This window comes from Alligator sinensis, unplaced genomic scaffold (genome assembly GCF_000455745.1).
Source record: "Alligator sinensis unplaced genomic scaffold, ASM45574v1 scaffold1317_1, whole genome shotgun sequence".
In the NCBI taxonomy this organism is placed as follows: Eukaryota; Metazoa; Chordata; order Crocodylia; family Alligatoridae; genus Alligator; species Alligator sinensis.
The window spans coordinates 415,758-433,479 of NW_005842766.1; the positions used below are offsets into that span (position 1 = coordinate 415,758).

At 47.8% G+C, this 17,722-nt stretch overlaps 2 protein-coding genes across 2 annotated transcripts in view; one reads left to right on the top strand and one right to left on the bottom strand.

The window, feature by feature from the left end:
* The window catches only part of TSNAXIP1 (translin associated factor X interacting protein 1), a 107,156-nt gene extending 103,291 nt beyond the window's left edge, over positions 1-3,865 (top strand). Inside the window, exon 18 of the mRNA XM_014525229.2 lies at positions 3,825-3,865. The gene's annotated coding sequence lies outside the window, so the exon portion shown is untranslated. The remainder of the gene's footprint in view (positions 1-3,824) is intronic.
* CENPT (centromere protein T) overlaps positions 1-17,722 on the bottom strand; it is a 44,265-nt gene that overhangs the window by 26,158 nt on the left and 385 nt on the right. The window contains exons 2-9 of the mRNA XM_025216795.1: positions 16,079-16,172; positions 14,958-15,051; positions 13,863-13,999; positions 10,078-10,111; positions 7,348-7,493; positions 4,442-4,855; positions 4,135-4,332; positions 1,672-1,890 (exon numbers count right to left, since the gene is read on the bottom strand). Of these exons, the coding sequence (XP_025072580.1) occupies positions 1,672-1,890; positions 4,135-4,332; positions 4,442-4,855; positions 7,348-7,493; positions 10,078-10,111; positions 13,863-13,999; positions 14,958-15,051; positions 16,079-16,139 (1,303 nt within the window). The 5' untranslated portion in view covers positions 16,140-16,172. The remainder of the gene's footprint in view (positions 1-1,671; positions 1,891-4,134; positions 4,333-4,441; positions 4,856-7,347; positions 7,494-10,077; positions 10,112-13,862; positions 14,000-14,957; positions 15,052-16,078; positions 16,173-17,722) is intronic.

Sequence of the window (17,722 nt, forward strand, 5' to 3'; positions counted from 1 at the left end):
AGCTTCAGACTGGGAGGCCACTGTTGGAGCCCTAATGTTCTCCCTGGGATCCCTGCTGCGACGCTGCCACTCAAGAATGCCCTGGGGTACCACTCGCCATGTGAGGGCGTGGCAGTGACCACTCAAACCCAGGGCTGCCTGCTCCACTTGCCATAGTGTCTCAGTAGGCTGAGCCAGCTGGGCCAGGTTCTGCACAGCCCCAGCACCAAGCAGAGGATGTCCTGCTGGGACCAGACCCCCAACTTTCTCCAGAGCGAGCTGGAGAGGCTCTGGCCCGGCAGCGTGGAGGAGCCTTTCAGGTCCAAGCCCCAGTGGCACAAGTGCAATGGAAGGCGCAAGGAGCCTGATACACTGCCTGGGCCCTGCTGCTGCAGGGGGGCTGGGCAGATCTACCATATGGCTGGGAGTCTTGCTGCTGTGGTGGAAAGCTCCTGCCTGACTACTGTTCTTGGCCTGGCACCTCCCTCCCCCCATGTAGTAGCAGGATCCAGGCACAGGAGAGGTCCACAGCGCCTGCTCCATCCATGGGGGCAAGGAGAAGCTGCAGCTCCACAGCTGGTCCACTAGTAGGGGGAAAAGAGTGCATCTCTGTGCCTGCTCCCAAGAGCAGGGCCAGAGGGGGCAAGGGCAGCTGTGCCCCTCTGCAGGCCACACACATGCTGCCCTCCCAGGGTGCGTGCAGCAGTGAGAGCCCTAGCCCCTGCCCCGCCTAGATGAGCTATGGCTCCATCCCACACCGACTCACCCCAGCTGAGCAGCGCCTGCCCCAGCCCCACTCTCTTCCTCACCATGGGGGCCTTGCTCTGCCCTATACCCTTTCCCTCTCCTCTCCCCTTCCACCACACCAGATTTACCTGCTGCATGCAGCTGTATTGGAAATCAGATTGGTATCGGACAATATGCCTCCTTAAAATCGGCTATTGGTTTTGGCCCCAAAAATGCCTGTAGGTGCACCCCTAATTGACAACATTTTAAAGAAGCAGGAGGTTGGCTGCTGTGGCTCCCCTGCATTACCTACCAGGCTAGGGTGTTAGGTCTATCTTGTGTCAGGGCTGAGAGTAGTCTTATGCGGAGTTTAGATTATGGTTATATGGGATAGTTTGGATAGGGATGATCCTGCCTCGGGCAGGGGGTTGGGCTAGGTGACCTCTGCAGGTCTCTTCTAGCCCTACTTCTTTATGACACCTGAAGACTGTGACAGGTAAAACCCCAAGACCCAAGTAGGATGCCTTAAGGCAATTAAAGGAGAGTCAAATGCATAGCTAATGACAAACCTACATCACTGGGATAATCAAAGGGAATGGGATTGGGGGAGCAGGGGCATGACTTGCCCAGGAAGAAAAATTTACCCATCTTTTCCATGGATCTATATTTTCATCCACAGAGCTTGATAGATCTGCCAATGGCAGATGAGGAGAAAACTCAGAGGCAGTTACCATGCAAGAAGCAGGTACGCACAAAGGACCACAACAACCAGCCTGAGACTTCCATTAGAGAACCTGACCAAGAATAATATCCTGCAATGCCTTTGTTTTCACCTGGATGAGCTAATTTCCGCAACCTGCTGAATAACAAATTAATGCTTTACTCAAAACTCTTTGCAGCCTATTGCCTTGGACTGGAACAGTGCATCCACGTGCTTTCCATCACTACACTGAAAGTGCTTCTTACCTTCCCTGGCAATTCCTTCCTTCTCAGCTCCATCCTTCACCATTTTCTGCTCTGTATCAGTCATCCCATCTTCTTCATTTCCACAGTTCAGCTTCTCAATTACATGGGCAACAAATTCCCTCAATGATGTGCGGGTGGATCTCCGAGCTGACAGGGAGCCCAAATGTCTGCCTTGACTTGTGGTGACAGCAGGGGTAGAAAGGGTCTGTCTATGAAAAGCTGGACATTCAGAAAGCTATGGTCACATGGGAGTTCTGCCAGTATCCCTTTCCTATTGATTTTTGCACTTCAGGCATAAAGGGGGAAGGGGATCTGAACAAAAAACAAAAATCTGTCTTTTACTTTGCTCAGAACAGTTGTTTGCCCTGCTTGATTTCAACAGGACTACAGTACAGCATTGACTCCTGTGTCCTTGGTATATGCTCCCAAGTACCGTCTACTTACACCTGTCACTTGACCCAATCCCTACTTTGATTCCACACCAACTGTTTGGCTGAAATTTTCTTACTCGGAACATACAGCAATCTCTCTGTCCATTCACATTCCCCACTCAACCTATTTCTTCCACCAAGCCCACTAGCAATAACCCTTCAAGAGCTGGAATACTATTGGCCTGTGCTGCACTACACTGTGCCTTAGTTAAACTATAAGATTTAGAGAGTAAAGAATTCCTCTGGACACAGCTGGTAGGACCTTAAGTACCAATCTGGCTAAGTCATGTGTGGACTGGCTGACAAGTCATGATCTCAAAACTGAGAAATGCCAGAAGGGAGGGCACATTGATCAAGATCTCCAGTATTTTGCGTAATTTTTACTCCTCTTCAGCACTTTATCACTGTGTCACTTTCTGGGGGCAGCAGGAACACTACACAGACCACATTTCAGCCATCTGCATTTGTTTCTACCCTTGTCTCCAGTACAAGTTACTACTCTCATCCTCTCATGAAACATAGGTATTAAGCTATTTTGGTTCCAAATTTGACTGGTTTATCACACCAAGAAGGCGCCTATTTGTAAACATTTTAAAAACAGTTTTGGAACTGAAACTTATCATACAATGTTTTGCTGGGGCAAAAACTCAAGAAACCCAAATCTAAGCAAGGGGTTAAAAGACTGTTCTGTACTCAGAACCACTTCAAACTAAAGCCTTGCAATGAAGATGGATGAAAAAAAAGGTTTCAGCAACACAAGCTAGTAACAAAAGCATTAGCTACAAATCCAGGACTAGACAACAATCGCCAGCTTCTCTCCCTCAGCTGCAGCCTGGATGAATTCCTGTAAGTAAACACTTGGAAATTAGCCAGGAGTTAGGATTTATGTCTAGGCAGATGCATTTTAAAAAAAGGCTATTACATCCAAGACTGTGCAAGACTCTGACTGATTATGTTTGCACAAAGTATATTCTGACTTCCTTGTTCTACCCCCCCCCACTACCCTGATCAATAAAAGGTATCTGGTTACAGTGTGCCTGGCTTTTTCACTGTAGGGGTGACAGGCAAGCCTTTTGCTCCTAGCCCAGCCTCAGAGCTTGTCTGCTTATGTTCCCTCAGTCATATCTGAGGTTATCTGGGGATGCTTTGGGCTGAAAGGGGCACCCAGAAATATTATCAGGGGGCAAAGCACCCCCAAGGCTTGCAGTCTGTGCGCCCCGGAGCCCTAACAGAGACCAGTGCCAGGGGGGTGCCAGTGTTACTGCAGGATTGTGGGTGTTCTCCAGGAAGCAGGACAGCTGGCAGTAGGCATCCTGTGGGAGACTCCCAAAGCAAGGTTTTTGGGTCTGACACAATGAGGCAGGTCGTTCTGCACAGTAGCGCTCCCTACTGTGCCACCACAGTTTATGTCCACAATTCTTTACGGTATTTGGGGGAAGACTTCAAATCCCTTTCTTCTCCATGGGGGGGAGGACGGGGACACCACACGGACCTCTCACTTCTGTGCTCTCTTAGAGACTGGCAAGAAGTAAGGACATATATGTCCTACTTGATTACTACTCCTCAAATATCAGGCAAAAGGCAGGGTACAGAGAGTAACTATAAATGAAAGGGCAGGTAAGCAGGTCTTCCCCTCACTAAGACAGGGTTACCCCTCATCAGGCAGAAAAACCCACTAATCTGTGTTGGTCCCCACTGAACAGAGACTTTTTTTTTTTTTAGGACAAGGAACTGGTGGCAGAACTTCATTGGTAAGAGAATATTTAGGGTAGAGAGGAGAAAGGCAAGCACTGACAATTTAAACAGCAGTAGCTGCTGTCCTAAACTCACGTTTAGGGGACAAAGTCTGACAGCCCATATGACTGGTCAAGGGAAAACATGTTTCTCTACAGGACAAAAAGGACACTGGATCTAGATGTGACTAAAGAATCCAGGAAACAAGTTTACAACAGCAATCCCTTAAGGAGAAGCAGCAGCTTATGCAGCAGGTCCCAATTCAACCTCCTCCCACCCTAGCTCCCATGGTACTTACTGCCAGACACCAGTCCAGAAACCTGTTCTGCGTAACTGCTCTGCTGAGTACAATCTTGTTGGTCCCTGGGTGGGCTTCCAGCTTTCCCCACAGATGCAGGGCCTGACCTATCAGTATGATGCAGGGCAGAGTCCTCATGATCTCCCTGTACCATTTCTTCCTCTGGATTCACATTCAATGTCAAGGGCTCTTTCTGGACTAAAGTATTCAGGAAACAAGTTTACAACAGCTATTCCTTTAGTGGGAAGCAGCTTATGCAGCAGGTCCCAGTTCAATCTCCTCCCACCCTAGCTCCCATGATACTTACTGCCAGATACCAGTCCAGAAACCTGTTCGGCATAACTGCTCTGTTGAGCATAATCTTGATGGTCCCTGGGTGGGCTTCCAGCTTTCCCCACAGATGCAGGGCCTGACCTATCAGCATGATCCAGGGCAGAGTCTTCATGGTCTTCCGGTACCATTTCTTCCTCTGGATCCACATTAGATGCTAAGTTCTCTTTCTGGGACTCCGGCTCAGCTATGTTGAAAGCTCTACTCCCTCGTTCTAGAGCATTCCTTGCCAAGAGCTGTGGTTCAAGAGCAGAGAGTCTTCCTTGGCTTTTCTCACTGAGCTGAGGCTGAACGAAGAGCTCTGTGTTATTCAAGGCGATTTTGCTATCATTCATCATCACAGTTGTCCCAATCATGGATACTGCTTGTGAATCCACAAGATAGTTTTCTGCTGTTTAAAAAGTTTTAAAACAAGTTTAACTTGGGGAATTATTCAGGGACCTAAAATAGTATGCAAATTAGCAGGGAACACACACACACACACACAGACTCTGACCTTCTCCACTTTCCACCCCCCCACAAAAAAAAAGAGAAAAAGAAAAACTCCACTGATTCAAGAGCCTTTTCTACCAGTTTAAATCCAGACAAAGAGATAGGTGCCTTCTGCATGTCAGCTGCAGAGCAGTGCAGCCAACGACTAAATCCCAAGGTTCCCATACTATTGTTGGAAGACGTTACTCTGCCAGCAGCTAGTGAAGGGTTCTTATGGAGCTCACCTTCAGGTCTGCACTCAAATGAACAGCACTTTCATGCACTTCCTCTCATCTAGCTGGATTGCCAACAGGAGACTTCCAAACAAACTTACAAGTGAAACCTTCCAGATAAGAAACTAAATGGCCTATAAACCAAGGTGGGGAGAAAGGTAAAATTCCCAGAAAGCTGTCTGCAGTGCTCTTGTGGTAGTTCCAGAGTCTCAGTACAGTAGCGGCCTATAATGGAAACTGTCAAGAATCAGACATCTCTTTAAGCAGAAATACTCCAGGTGAGGAATTGAGGGCTCAGTGGAATTGTGTTAGGAATTACAAGAAATGTTAATAGCACCTCAACCAACCACCTTCTGGAGAAAGGTACAAATGCAGTTCAGCTGCAATCAAAGTTGAAATCAGTCAGTCTGTACTCTGGCATTCGTCAGGACTGCGTTCTTCATCAATTGTCCCAAAGCCTGGATAATTGCCTGCTTTGGAACAGAACAGGCTGTCCACCTGCTTGGTAGTGCCAGTCACCAGATGCAAGGTCACACCAGTTTACCAAGAATATTTATGAAGCTCTAAAATGCTGTGGGTCCTAGCCACTTCCTTTCCTACCTGAGCTTTCAGCACTAAGGTGACTGGTGCTTTAACAGACATATCATGAAAGCACCTGGGGTACCTACCCAGTTCTCTCTACATTTGGCCATTCCTGAGTGTGTTGCAGGTTGGACATAAAGACAGGCCCTCAAACTATGAGATTTGTTTCCTCCATTTGTCTGACACAGCAAGAACATGAAGGTCAGACTTCGAGTGTTACATTCCCTGACCAGCAACTCTTTTAAGCTACAGTTCTATTAAACTTAGAATAAAAAGATACAGACCTGATGCTGCTAAAACTTTTCAAAGTTCACCATATTTTCCTCAACTGCCCTCTATTCACCATCTATGACGCAATTAAGCTCATCAGCCACAAGGAAGAAGACACAGCAAGATCTCTCTGGCTTTAAGTTTCTAGCCATTACTTAAAAGAAATGCACATTAAAATACATAATGGGAGCCTTCAGAATAGATGGTCTTGAATGGCGACAGGAGTTAATTAGCCTATTTTAGGGATGCCCTTTTTTATTTGGTCTTTTAGTAAATAATGTTCATGCATCACGCAATAGCTAAAATAAGTGCATTTATTTATATGAAACACTGCTTTGCACTCATTTTCTGCTTCTTCATGGTAGGTGAAAATGGAAGCTGGAGAACTAATAAAAAAGACCATAAGAGCCAAAAGGTCAGTAGTGCTCCCTGTACAGGCTGAGGAGCAGAGCAGAAGAAATATTTTAGGGCTTGCCTATACCTAAAAGGATTTGCCAGCATTATTATACTGGATGATCAGTGCAGCAGAGGCAGTTTATGCCAGCTAAAGAACACTCTGTGCTGGTATAACTGAATTCACATAAAAGCTTTGGCAGGTAGAACTAACTACCAGTTAGGGGTACTATTGTTTTTTCACTCTGGGCCCAGCTTTGTTGGCAAAATTTAAATGTAACCCAATCTTTAGTCAAGACTATTTAAAACTGTTTCATTCTGGTCTCAGACATCAGCACTACCTGTGATACTACTAACTGCATTTCATCCATATGATTTCATCAAAAAGAAAGAAGCTGAAATTGCTGTGTTGTAGTCTCAACACTTTCCAACAGTGTGAAAGCATCACGAATGTGCATTGACCACAGCACAACCCCCTGGAAGCCCTGTACAGAAAAGGGGAACTAGAGCATAAGCTGCTTTGTTGTCAGATAGCAAACTGACAATCACTAGATACTTCACTTCTCTCCACTTTCTCCCACAGTCCAAGATTTCTTAAGACCCAGTCTTAAGAGGATGATGCAAAAAAAAAGGTGAAGCAATTCAAACAACTTCAAGGTCCCAACTCCTATTCTGGTAGCAGTCACTGCTAGTCAATGATCTGGTAGCAATGAGAAGTGAATTCAGACCTTGGAAGCAGGTTAAGACATCACAGATTTTAGATAAAGGGTTTGTGCCATTCTTAAATTTCTATGTTCAGAATCACTTACAGGTCACTAAAAATTAAAATGCCCTGGCAACCCTGTTCAGCACAGCACAGAGATTGGTTTCCAAAGAAGCACCCTATATGGGATGCATTACCACCCAAACTAGGAGAATAACAAGAGAAACTCACCATCTTTTATCTGTAACAAATTTTGCTCCACACCTCCTTCAAAAGAATCCACGTTGACAGTTTTGCGATTCTTTGGCCTCCGGAGTAAGCCTCTTTTTTCAATAGTGTTTGGTGGAACCGGGGTAGAAAAAGAAGCTTGTAGGGATCTGAAAAGGGAAAAAGATGATAACGACCCTCTAGAACAGCAGTTTCCAACCTCTTTAATAAGTGTACTCCTGGCAGCCCCCTTTTTAGTATGTGTACGGGGCAGGGGGGGGCAGCAGCCAGATGCGGAGCAGGGGTGTGGTGAACGGCAGCAGCGCAGTGTCTGTGTGACCCTGCTCCCACATGGTGGGGGCTGCGCTCTGTCCCTGCCCGCCCCTGCATACATCCTGGGACCTTTCAAAGTACCCCCATGGGTATGCATACCCCCAGTTAACAACCCCTGCTCTAAAATAGGGGTGTCAAAAATATGGCAGAGCCACATCATCCGGCCAGCCCCTGATGCTCGCCTCATGTGGGGCCAGTCCAGCGTCTCCTCCTCACCAAGCTGGATTCACAGTCCGCAGCACCTGCTATGGGGTGGGTGCCACATGCAGCACAGGCCCCAGAACTACAGAAGCAAACACTTGATCTGGCACACAGGGGGGCGGGGGGAGCTATGGAATGAGTGCTGCATGCCACTGGATTCAGCATGCTGGGAGGTCTGCAGGCCTGATCTGGCCTGCAGGGCCAGATAAATTTAACACCGCTGCTCTAGAACTACTATCTCCCCTTCTCTCCCTAAATTACAGATCTGCTGCTGCTGGCCAAGAGTTGAGCCTTAAAATATTAATTAAGCCCCTTAACTAGATTAGATAATGTACACAACTCAGAGGAAAACAATGCAACAGTCAAAAAGCTAGGTCATGAAACAACTATCTACAACAGCACGGGCAATAATACCCAACTTGCTCATACTCCTAGTCTAACCATAACTGCTACGCAAGTGAAAGCTTTGAAAGCCCAAGACGACTGATAGATACTTTTTTCCTGTAGGACTCTCTCCTCAACCCATGCCAAGATACAGTCAAAGTTCAGGAAAGAAGACAATAAACAAGAAAAAACATATTCCTCTAGGTTGTACTATGGAAAATCTGCGGTTAGGATTTTGCTTGCTGAGCAAAGATCCCAATTTGTCTTTTCACATTTGCTTTAGGTACTGGCAACCCATTGAGAGAAAGAGGATGAAATAGGAAGACGTCTCTCGCCATGCTCCCAGTTTGTATAGCATGGCACATATTAAGTCAAAATGGTTCGCCAACAGAAACTGACATCAAGAGGGGCACCTCTAGAAAGGCACAAGATTCAGCCTAAAACAAAAAAGTGATCTGAACCCTCCATAGGACTGCTGCAGCATAGGAAAACCCCACGATATAAATATTTTTTCAGTGAACTGTACCTTTCACAGATGAAACGGAAGAGAAGGCTAGACCATTTCATAGTTGTTAGGGACTGGAAGGGACCTTACAGATCATTGGACAATACTCTCCAGTGCACCATCTACCCTTTCTTTTCAACTCAAGGGGTACCAAAGACACACTTAGGTAATTTAAATAGCTGCATATTAGTCAGCAAAATGAAGCAAGCTAAAAGCAAGGTGAAAATTCTGTAGAGCACGTAGGGCACATGTTTCAGAAGAATCAGAATGACTATGACCCCTTTTACAGACTCCTACCTAGAGGAGGCTGCATTGCTGATGTGCCTGAAAAAAAAAATTAAGCTCTTAAAATATTTAAACACTGAAAAAAGAAAGAGGGAACCTACAGGTCTGGTTACAAAATATAGGAAGGGAAAAAACAGGAAAAAAACCTCAAAGCAAATTCTCAAAAGGTATTAGAAATTGCCCACAATGTAAAAAGGTTTATAAACTCTTCAAAGCAAGGAATAAGACAGACAACAATGCAAAGCATGGGAATGATATACAAAGCTGTTCTCAGCTACCCCCGATTCTTTCCATTAAGAATCAGTAGAAATGGGTCATAAAAAATACTTTAAGGAAGAAGAATACACAGAATTGAATTATACAGGGGTATGAATGGAACTGGCATGGGAGAGAGAGGGCATAGGAATGTTGGAAGAAAAGTGTGGGTGGGGACAATCCCAGGTTCACATCACTGGCGTAGCACAAAGGAAGGCAGAACTGTGAAGAGCTTTTCAGGTCTTGAACTAGACACAGTGAAAGAGAAAGTACTGATTGAAAGATCTAAAGATGAACATGCAAAGACAGTTCTTCATTGCATTATTAATGGATTCTGAGAACAGCAACATAAGAAACGAGTGAGGAAGAGAGGGAGTATGCCATGTAAACTGCAGAAGGTTATAGATGAATGTTAGCAGATAGGAGAAAGGCAGTCATATTTTAGAAATGTAAATAAAGCAACCACAGCAAAATGCAGATCCAGCCTAGGTGTATGGGGCATAATGAGAAGAAGGAATAAAACCAGAACTTAATCTTTTATATCCACAATTTCAAGGTAACAGAAGCAGATGTGGTCACCCTCACACTACAACCCCCATATCAAACTGCAAGGCTGCCTTATTCTGTAATTCAATTTCTATCACGTCTGACTGACAGAAAGAAAAGTGGCCAGGGAGGCACTGGATATAGAGGAAGAAACTTTGTACATGCCCATCCATTCTGCTACGCAGAGCTAGGGAAGAATCAGAGCAGTAGTAGTCAAAACAGGCAAAAACTGAGGTTTAACTCACCTTGTCGAAGATTTGTCAACTGACATTGACTCGGCTAGAAAAAAGTGGAAGACGGGTCATTGTAATCATGTATGACATAGCTTATACAGATATTACACCCTAGAAAACAGATCCGCTTTCAACCTTCCAGAGCCATTTATTCTAAAAACAGTGAGTATACCACCTTGTATCTAGGCACCAGTATGGTGCTGGGAGGGGAAGGAAAAATACTTAACAGATATAACAGTGAAGAACATTGGAATTTTATTTTCTTAGAAAAATAAAGTGACAAGACAACTTCAGGATTTCTACTCTGAATTCCAGAGTTGCTGATTAACACATTACAGCTCTGGAGGGTAGGGGTTCACCGATAAAGATTTTTTTGGCCAATTATTAACCAGCCATATCACCCAATACTGATCTGATAGCCGACATGCAGCCCAGCAGCTTGGAGAGCAGCATCTGGCAGGTAAGTCTGGGGAGGATGGCGGGGGGGGGCATGGGGGAAGAAAGAGGCTTGGGAGCAGATCAAGGTGCCCATGGTGAGGTGGGGAGTGGGGCTGGAGCAGAGCCCAGGACAAAACTGTGGGCAGCCCATCCAGGGGCAGCTCCTCCCACTGCACACACCCCTGGGGGAGGCATGGGGGGGTATGTGCCCCCCAGATTTGTGTGCAGGGTGAGGTTGGACTGCCCACTGTGCACTCAGAACTAGAGGCTGTGCTGGCCTCTTCCCTGCAGGGGTGCTGGGATGGGCTGCACCCAAGGCAGGACAGGCAGCAGTGCTGGGAGGGGGTCTGTGGGGAGTTCTGGAGTGGCTGTATCTCACCATGTAGCCCCCGCTCCCAGCACTGATGCTGCCTGCCCCGTCCACAGCCCTGGCCCAGCCTCCCTGCTGGGAAGAGGCCGATGCAGCCACTGGCCCCAAGCCCAGTGGGCAGCCCACCCTCACCACATACACAAATCAGGGGGCACATGCCCCCCATGCCTTCCTCGGGGCTGCATGCAGCAGTGGGGAACTGCCCCCTTTCCTCACCACTCCGCACTCCCTGGATGAGCCACCCATGGATCCATCCCGCATCCTGCTCCACTGTGGCTGGGCAGTAGCTGCCCCTAACCCTGCCCCAGTCCCACTCCCTGCCTCACCATGGGGAACTCAATTGCACCCCACCACCCCACAGACTTACCAGCCAGACGCTGTTCTCCAAGCTGCCAGGATGCATTCTTGGCTGTGTGCATGCTGCGGCTGCACACGTGCACATTGCATTTATTGATGATATTATCAGCTATGCTGGCCGAAAAATGCTGATAAATGTCACTTTTCCTTTTATCTGTGCACCTCTACTGAAAGGGCAATAAACCTTATTTTATATGCACCTTGGTGCTAGCAATTAGGCCTGTGTGAATAGTGAAATATTCGATTGAATTTGGCCGATTTGAATTCTGATTTCGGCTGAATCAGAATCAGAGTTTCAGCGCTGATTCAACACCGATCTGGAGATTCAGATCTGCTGGGGAGAGGCAGACAGTTGGATGGCTGCAGGTTCTCCTGTGGCTCCTCCAGCTGTGCCTGCCCCTCTCCCCAAGTAGGGGGAGCCATGGGAGAAGCCCCCATGGCTGCCCTGCCGGCCCCATCCCCCGCCAGCCCCAGCCTCCCGGCACTTAAAAAAACAAACAAACAAAAACAACAACCAACAACAACAACAAAAAAAACCTCCACACCCCCCAGCTGCAGCAGCAACAGCGACTGGGGTCTCTGTCTGAGAACTCATGACAGAGCCCCCCCTGCACAGTGCGGGGCAGTGGGAGGCAGCAGAGATTGCCCCCCCCTGCTTGGCACCTGCCTCATATTGTGGGTGCAGCATGGCTCGGCAGGATGCCATGCGCTGTCTGGGAGCTAGGGTGGCTCCAGCAGTCACCCAGAGCCCAGCAGCGCTCAGCCCCAGCTCCCAGGCAGTGCAGGGAGCTGTGCTACATCTGCACCATGGGGCAGCTGCCGCGTGGGTGCCAGGCAATGGGGGGCAATCCCCGCTGCCCCCCCACTGCATGGGGGTGGGCTCTGCCACAAGCACCGAGAAGTCCTGATCCCCGCTGCTGCAACTGGTAAATGTGGGGCTTTTTTTTTTTCTTTTTTAAATTGCCAGGATGCTGGGCCCAGGCAGGGCAGCCACTGGGGAGAGGGGGCTTCATGGTGGGGCTCTGCCACATGGCCCCAGAGCCCGCACAGCCCTTGCTGCAGCTGGTGAGCATGGGGCTTTTTTTTTTTTATTCCCAGACTGCTACAGCCAGTGAGTTACGGGGCTTTTAAGTGCCAGTAGGCTGGGGATGGGGCCAGGCAGAGCAGCCATGGGGGCTTCTCCCATTGGTCCCCCAACCTAAGGAGAGGCAGGCACAGCCAGAGGAGCCACGGGGGAACCTGCAACCGCCTGGCTGTGCCTCTCTCTCCCCGGCTGATCTGAATCTCCCAATCAATTCAGAGGCTTCGGATTCAATTCGGACCTTTTAATGGATCTCTCGATTTGATTTTGATTCAGAGATTCAGCTGCCAAATTGGGCCGAATCTCCTTCGGATCAAATCGGTGACCGAAGCGTAGCACAGCCTTACTGGCAATGCCACTTCATTCACATTAACCCCAAAGTAGTCACAACCTGCTGAAACTTCAGCCTGATCATAACATTCCTTCATAACCATTTTCCTTCTAAATAAAGAAAAGTCTGGAGCCTTTGGAGAAATACTGGAAAAATAAAACACCGTAAGCCTTGCTGAAGCAGTTACCAAAACATATGCCCTGCCATACAATCCCAGAAAAAGGGAAAGCAAGTTTGGAGTTTTGTCTTTTAGTCATGACTTTTCATACTATAACAGAGCATGAGCATTTTAACTCTCGCATTTTAGAAATACATCAGATGGATGCAGGCAAGAACCTAGGCAAATTTGCCTCCCCTTCCTACCTCAGTTAAGCCATAGCAAGGCAGCAGGGGCAGTACCATAGTCACCGGGGAGGGTGGGGGAGGAAATGGCATGCCAGCTGGGCCCTCCAGGGGTATTTAGTCCCCCACCAGCACCTCTGGTTTCACTGCAGGCACTTCTAGGCTCGGTGATTGGCCACCAGGGGACCCCCTGCCCCACTCCTTTAGACGGGGGTGGGGGGGCGCTGCAAACACAAGCATTAGCCCCCGGAGACCCACACTACGCCACTGAGCAGGGGGAAAGCACAGGCACAGAGGGGCAGGGGGCAAGGAGCAGGGATCTGGCCCCTCACCCCCTGCCACTGCTTTGCCCACCACAGCAATGAGGGGGATAAACTGAAGATGACCTTCCACTAATTAGATACTATACGTGGAAAATAATAATAAATGTATAGTTTTCCATGTACAGAAAATAATTATTGGTGGGGGTCATATTAAATTTGAAGTTGTCTTAGATCTGGGTAAGTACAGTACTTGTAATTTTAGTGGCTTTAGAAGCCTAACCACCTATATTCTTAATATAAAAAAAGATGGCCTTTGACCGTACTCCAGTGTCCTTTTTGTACTTCCAACATGCACTAGGGCCTGTTACTGCTATACAAGCTAGTTTAATTGCTGATAACCGATGCTTGTCACCCTACATCTGCTTAGTAGTAGCCTTAGTCCCATCTACAATAAAAAAGTTGCAAACATTTCCTCACTGGTGCTGAAAAGCATAATAGGAAAGAGACACTCAGCAGTGAACTACTGCAGCTACCAAGTTCAAAAGGAATCTTTTGAAGCCCTTTGAAAATGATGATGTGAAGACTCAAGCAAGGAGCCCCCAACTGAGGCCTTACCCAGGTTTTGAGAAGATCGCTTATCCACTGCTCTCTCAAATTCAGAAATGCTCAATTTCCTTTTATTCCTACTCGTGTGAAATGTAATTATAGCTGTATCCTCAGAAACAAGGTCTGGCAGCTGTATCTTCATGCTACTAAAACAAAGCAGTGAAACTTTTAGTGCAGGGATGTTAAAGATCCAGGCTATGAAGCCATATCCCCCCCCACCCCGTGCTGGCCCTGGGTCTTGAAATTTCCCATAAACAATACACAGGGTCCATGGGCAGGCCCCAAAAAGTGCGCCACACACATCAGCCACTCTAGAACCTATGCTATATGCAGCACCTGTGCAGGTCCAGTTCAGGACACCCTCCCCCCAACAATGCTGGATCCAGTGACCAACCTGGCTGGTCCGGGACTGCACCACCCACTCTGGGACACAAGCTATGTGTGGTACAGGTTCTGGAGCAAGTAGTAAAGCATTGGACTGGCTAAAATGGGATCTGGCATGCAGAGTTGGGGAGGGGATAGGTCCGTGGGTCCTCCACATGCCAGATACAGCTCTCACCCCAGCTGGTCACAGATTTGTGCTATATACAACGCCTGCCGCAGACCACCTGGGGCAAGCACTGCATGCAAGTCCAGTCCTGGACTGGCCAGAGTTGGCACTGCAGGCCTGCACCCAGTCTACTGCAATGGTGCTCAACCTTTTTGCTTCATTCAGCAGAATGGCACTACCTCCACTCACCGTGCAGGACTGAGTACTAGGGGCTTGGTGCTGCCCCAACCCAGCCCTGCGCACTGGAATTGGGCATCCCATCTAGCACACAGGGCCTGGGGCTCCTCATGGGTCCCGAGATTTGGCACCACACCCATGGGGAGGCCCTGCAGGCTAGATGAAAAGCTGGATCTGGTCTGTGGTCTGAAGAGTGAGCACCGTTGGTGCTCACATCCTAAGAAATCATGCCTTCATATAGCTAAAACTATTTACATTACAGACCTTTAAACAGATATTTTTGAAGCATTTGCACAACACATCGGAACTCTGAACTTTCTGCCAGGGAGGCAAAACAGCCTCCTCTACAACTTCATGACTAATAGAAATGTACTTACGTATTAGAAAGCCTTTCTGAGTGGGTTTCTGATCCAGACTCTCTAGGTTCCCAGGGCTCAGTTATTTTAGGAACCACAGGTGAAACCTCTGGCTCTGTAAACAAAACAAAGTACTTCATTACCACAAATGAACCTAGGAAAAGTGGTAAGATGCAAGTGAAGCAAGAGAAACATGCTTCAGTTCTTTTTCAAAGTAGTGGTCACAGATTTTTTTAAAATATATATTTATTCACCAATTAAGAGTGCAGCAATGGAGTCGAGACAGGGAGAACCATTTAAGATCTGCTCCTCAATGAAAATGAAACTTGTGTTCTCAAAAATAAAGTTTTTGCAGAAAGGCATCTTGCTGCTTAGGTCTTATTTAGGGTTACTAAAATTAAAAAAACAAACAAAAAAAATAAATGAGGAAACAGCTGGTAGCTCATAAATGCCCACCCCAAGGCGGTCATAAGTTGGAAATTTTCATGCAATTCCTATGAAGTAGGTGGGATAAGGCATTAATGATTTACTTGTTCAGTAATTCTGATAACAGGAGACAGAGGCAAGATTTTTTTGCTGTTCTGCAAAGATCAAGCATTTACCTTTGAAAGTGAAAATTTCTTGTATAAGCCTTTCACAGCTGTAATAACCTTATAGCTAACATTTTGTATAAAAGCATGGTCTTCGTAAAAGAAGGTCTGAATTTCTCTCCCTCACCCCCAACAGAGTAAAAATTATGAACATCTCTCTCTTCTCAACTCTTTTAAAATTGCATCTTAGATGCAAGTACATAAGGGGTGTGTATCAGGAGCTGGGAGAATGTCTGTTCCACCAGGGCACCCCAAGGGAAGACACAGGTCTAAGTGACAAACTCCGGAAAGCCCGTTTTAGGCGGACATAAGAAAAAACTTCTTTACTGTCCATGTCCCCAGAGCCTAGAATAGACTCCTCCCAGAAGTGGTGTAAGCACTTACTCTGGACACTTCCAAGAAACACTTGGATGCCTATCTTGCTGGGATCATTTGCCCCAGCTGACTTCCTGCCCCTTGGGCAGGGGGCTGGACCCAATGATCTCGAGAGGTCCCTTCCAGCCCTAATGTCTATGAAATGTCTGCTTTTCCAGAGAAGGGGGTTATACTTACGAGTCTGGAAGATTTTTCTGAGTAGCAGCCTGGGTGTGGCAGTTTCAAGGTCAGGGGCCATAGTTGGTTTCTGTTTCCTCGAATCATGCAGATGCTTAGTAGAGAAAGCAAAAAGAGAACTACTTTAAGCATCCACATCCATCAATAAATCAGAACCTTAAGAGTAACATGCTAAGGACATATTTTCTAGTGATAAGCTTGTGAAACTCCCAGAACCAGAGTTCTTATCTTTTGGAAATCACAAAAATACTGTACCACAGAATGATTGCCCTGTTTGAGGTAGGAGCAAGAGGCTTTGCCCCAGTGGTCCCCCCCGCTCTTAGAAACTACAAGCAGAGTAGAAGAGGCTGCTCTACCCAATCCCCCAGAGTCCAGTCTGGGGCAAGTACAGGGAGTCTTTCCCTGCTGCTCCACTCCCTGCTGGGATCAGGAATGACTAGGCACATCTCCCCAGCCTTCCTCAGATTAGGAATCACCCTGGTCTCAGAAGGCATGGAGGGCAGGGGAGAAGAGGTGGCTGTAAAAGGATTTCAACTCAAGCATCACAGTGGCCAGGAACTGCACCATTGCAGCAACAGCCCAAGCCCCAGCTTTTGCTGGGAGACTAGCAGCTCCACCAGCATCACAAGCAGAAGCCCCTTTACTGCAACCTGATCCAAGGTTCTAGGCCTCTGGTTGTGGTGCCAGACTGGCAACCAGTGCCCAAGCAACAGATAGGCATGGGATTCCATGGCAGTAGCCCATGCCCTGGTGAGTGGAAAATCTGTTACCTGGCCATGGCAAGGCTTTCTATGGCAGTAGACAGTGCCCTGGCTTTCATTGGGAGGCAGACAGCTTCAGTAGCACTGGGGCCAGTGCCTGCTGAGCCAAGTTTTTTGTCCTGGCTTCGGTCACAATAGCAGGGCTTCTGCCAGCCGTGCTGCTCTCCCCAGGGTGCTGCTGCAGCTGCCATGCCAATTCCCAGCACTGCGGCCAGAGTCAAGGCAAAAGTTTGGGGCCAGATGACCCAGGTGAGTGGGCCATGTTTGACACCCTTGACATACATCGTAAGTTTTTCAGGGTGAAGACAATCTCTGAGACTGCAGTGCCCACACAACAGAACTCAGTCTCAGTACATTACTGCAGAAGAGAGAGACAGCAGCATGAGTGAGCATGAGCCAAGTATCACAGAGAAGATCTGCTATGGAAAGTCAACTAAAGAACCATCAATCTCAGAGAAGAAAGCCTTGGAAGAGCTTCAACATCTATTTCAGAAACAGTCAAAAGCCCGTGGTGGAGCAGTGTAACCACGCAGACATTCCCTCACCAGCCTCTGAACAGCTGTACTTAAACAACTAAACTTGAAAAAGCAACTTAGACCCCACTGCAAAGAAGTCGCCCACAGACTGGACTGAGTTAAGCTTTGCCTCCGCAGGGACTATGGTTTCTCATCTCATTGCCTGGACTGGCCGTTTCCTCCCTCGTGCCCCCAAGGTACTAACTGCCTCCACCCCAGTTCACTTCATCAACCCACTCGTTCCCTCGCCGCGCGCGGCCCGCCCCACCCCGCTGTCCCGAGTGCGCTTGGCTTTCACCCGCGGTCGGAACCGGGCTGGGTCGGGCCCTGGGGGAGGTCCGGGAGGAGCCGAAACGCCTGGGGAAGCG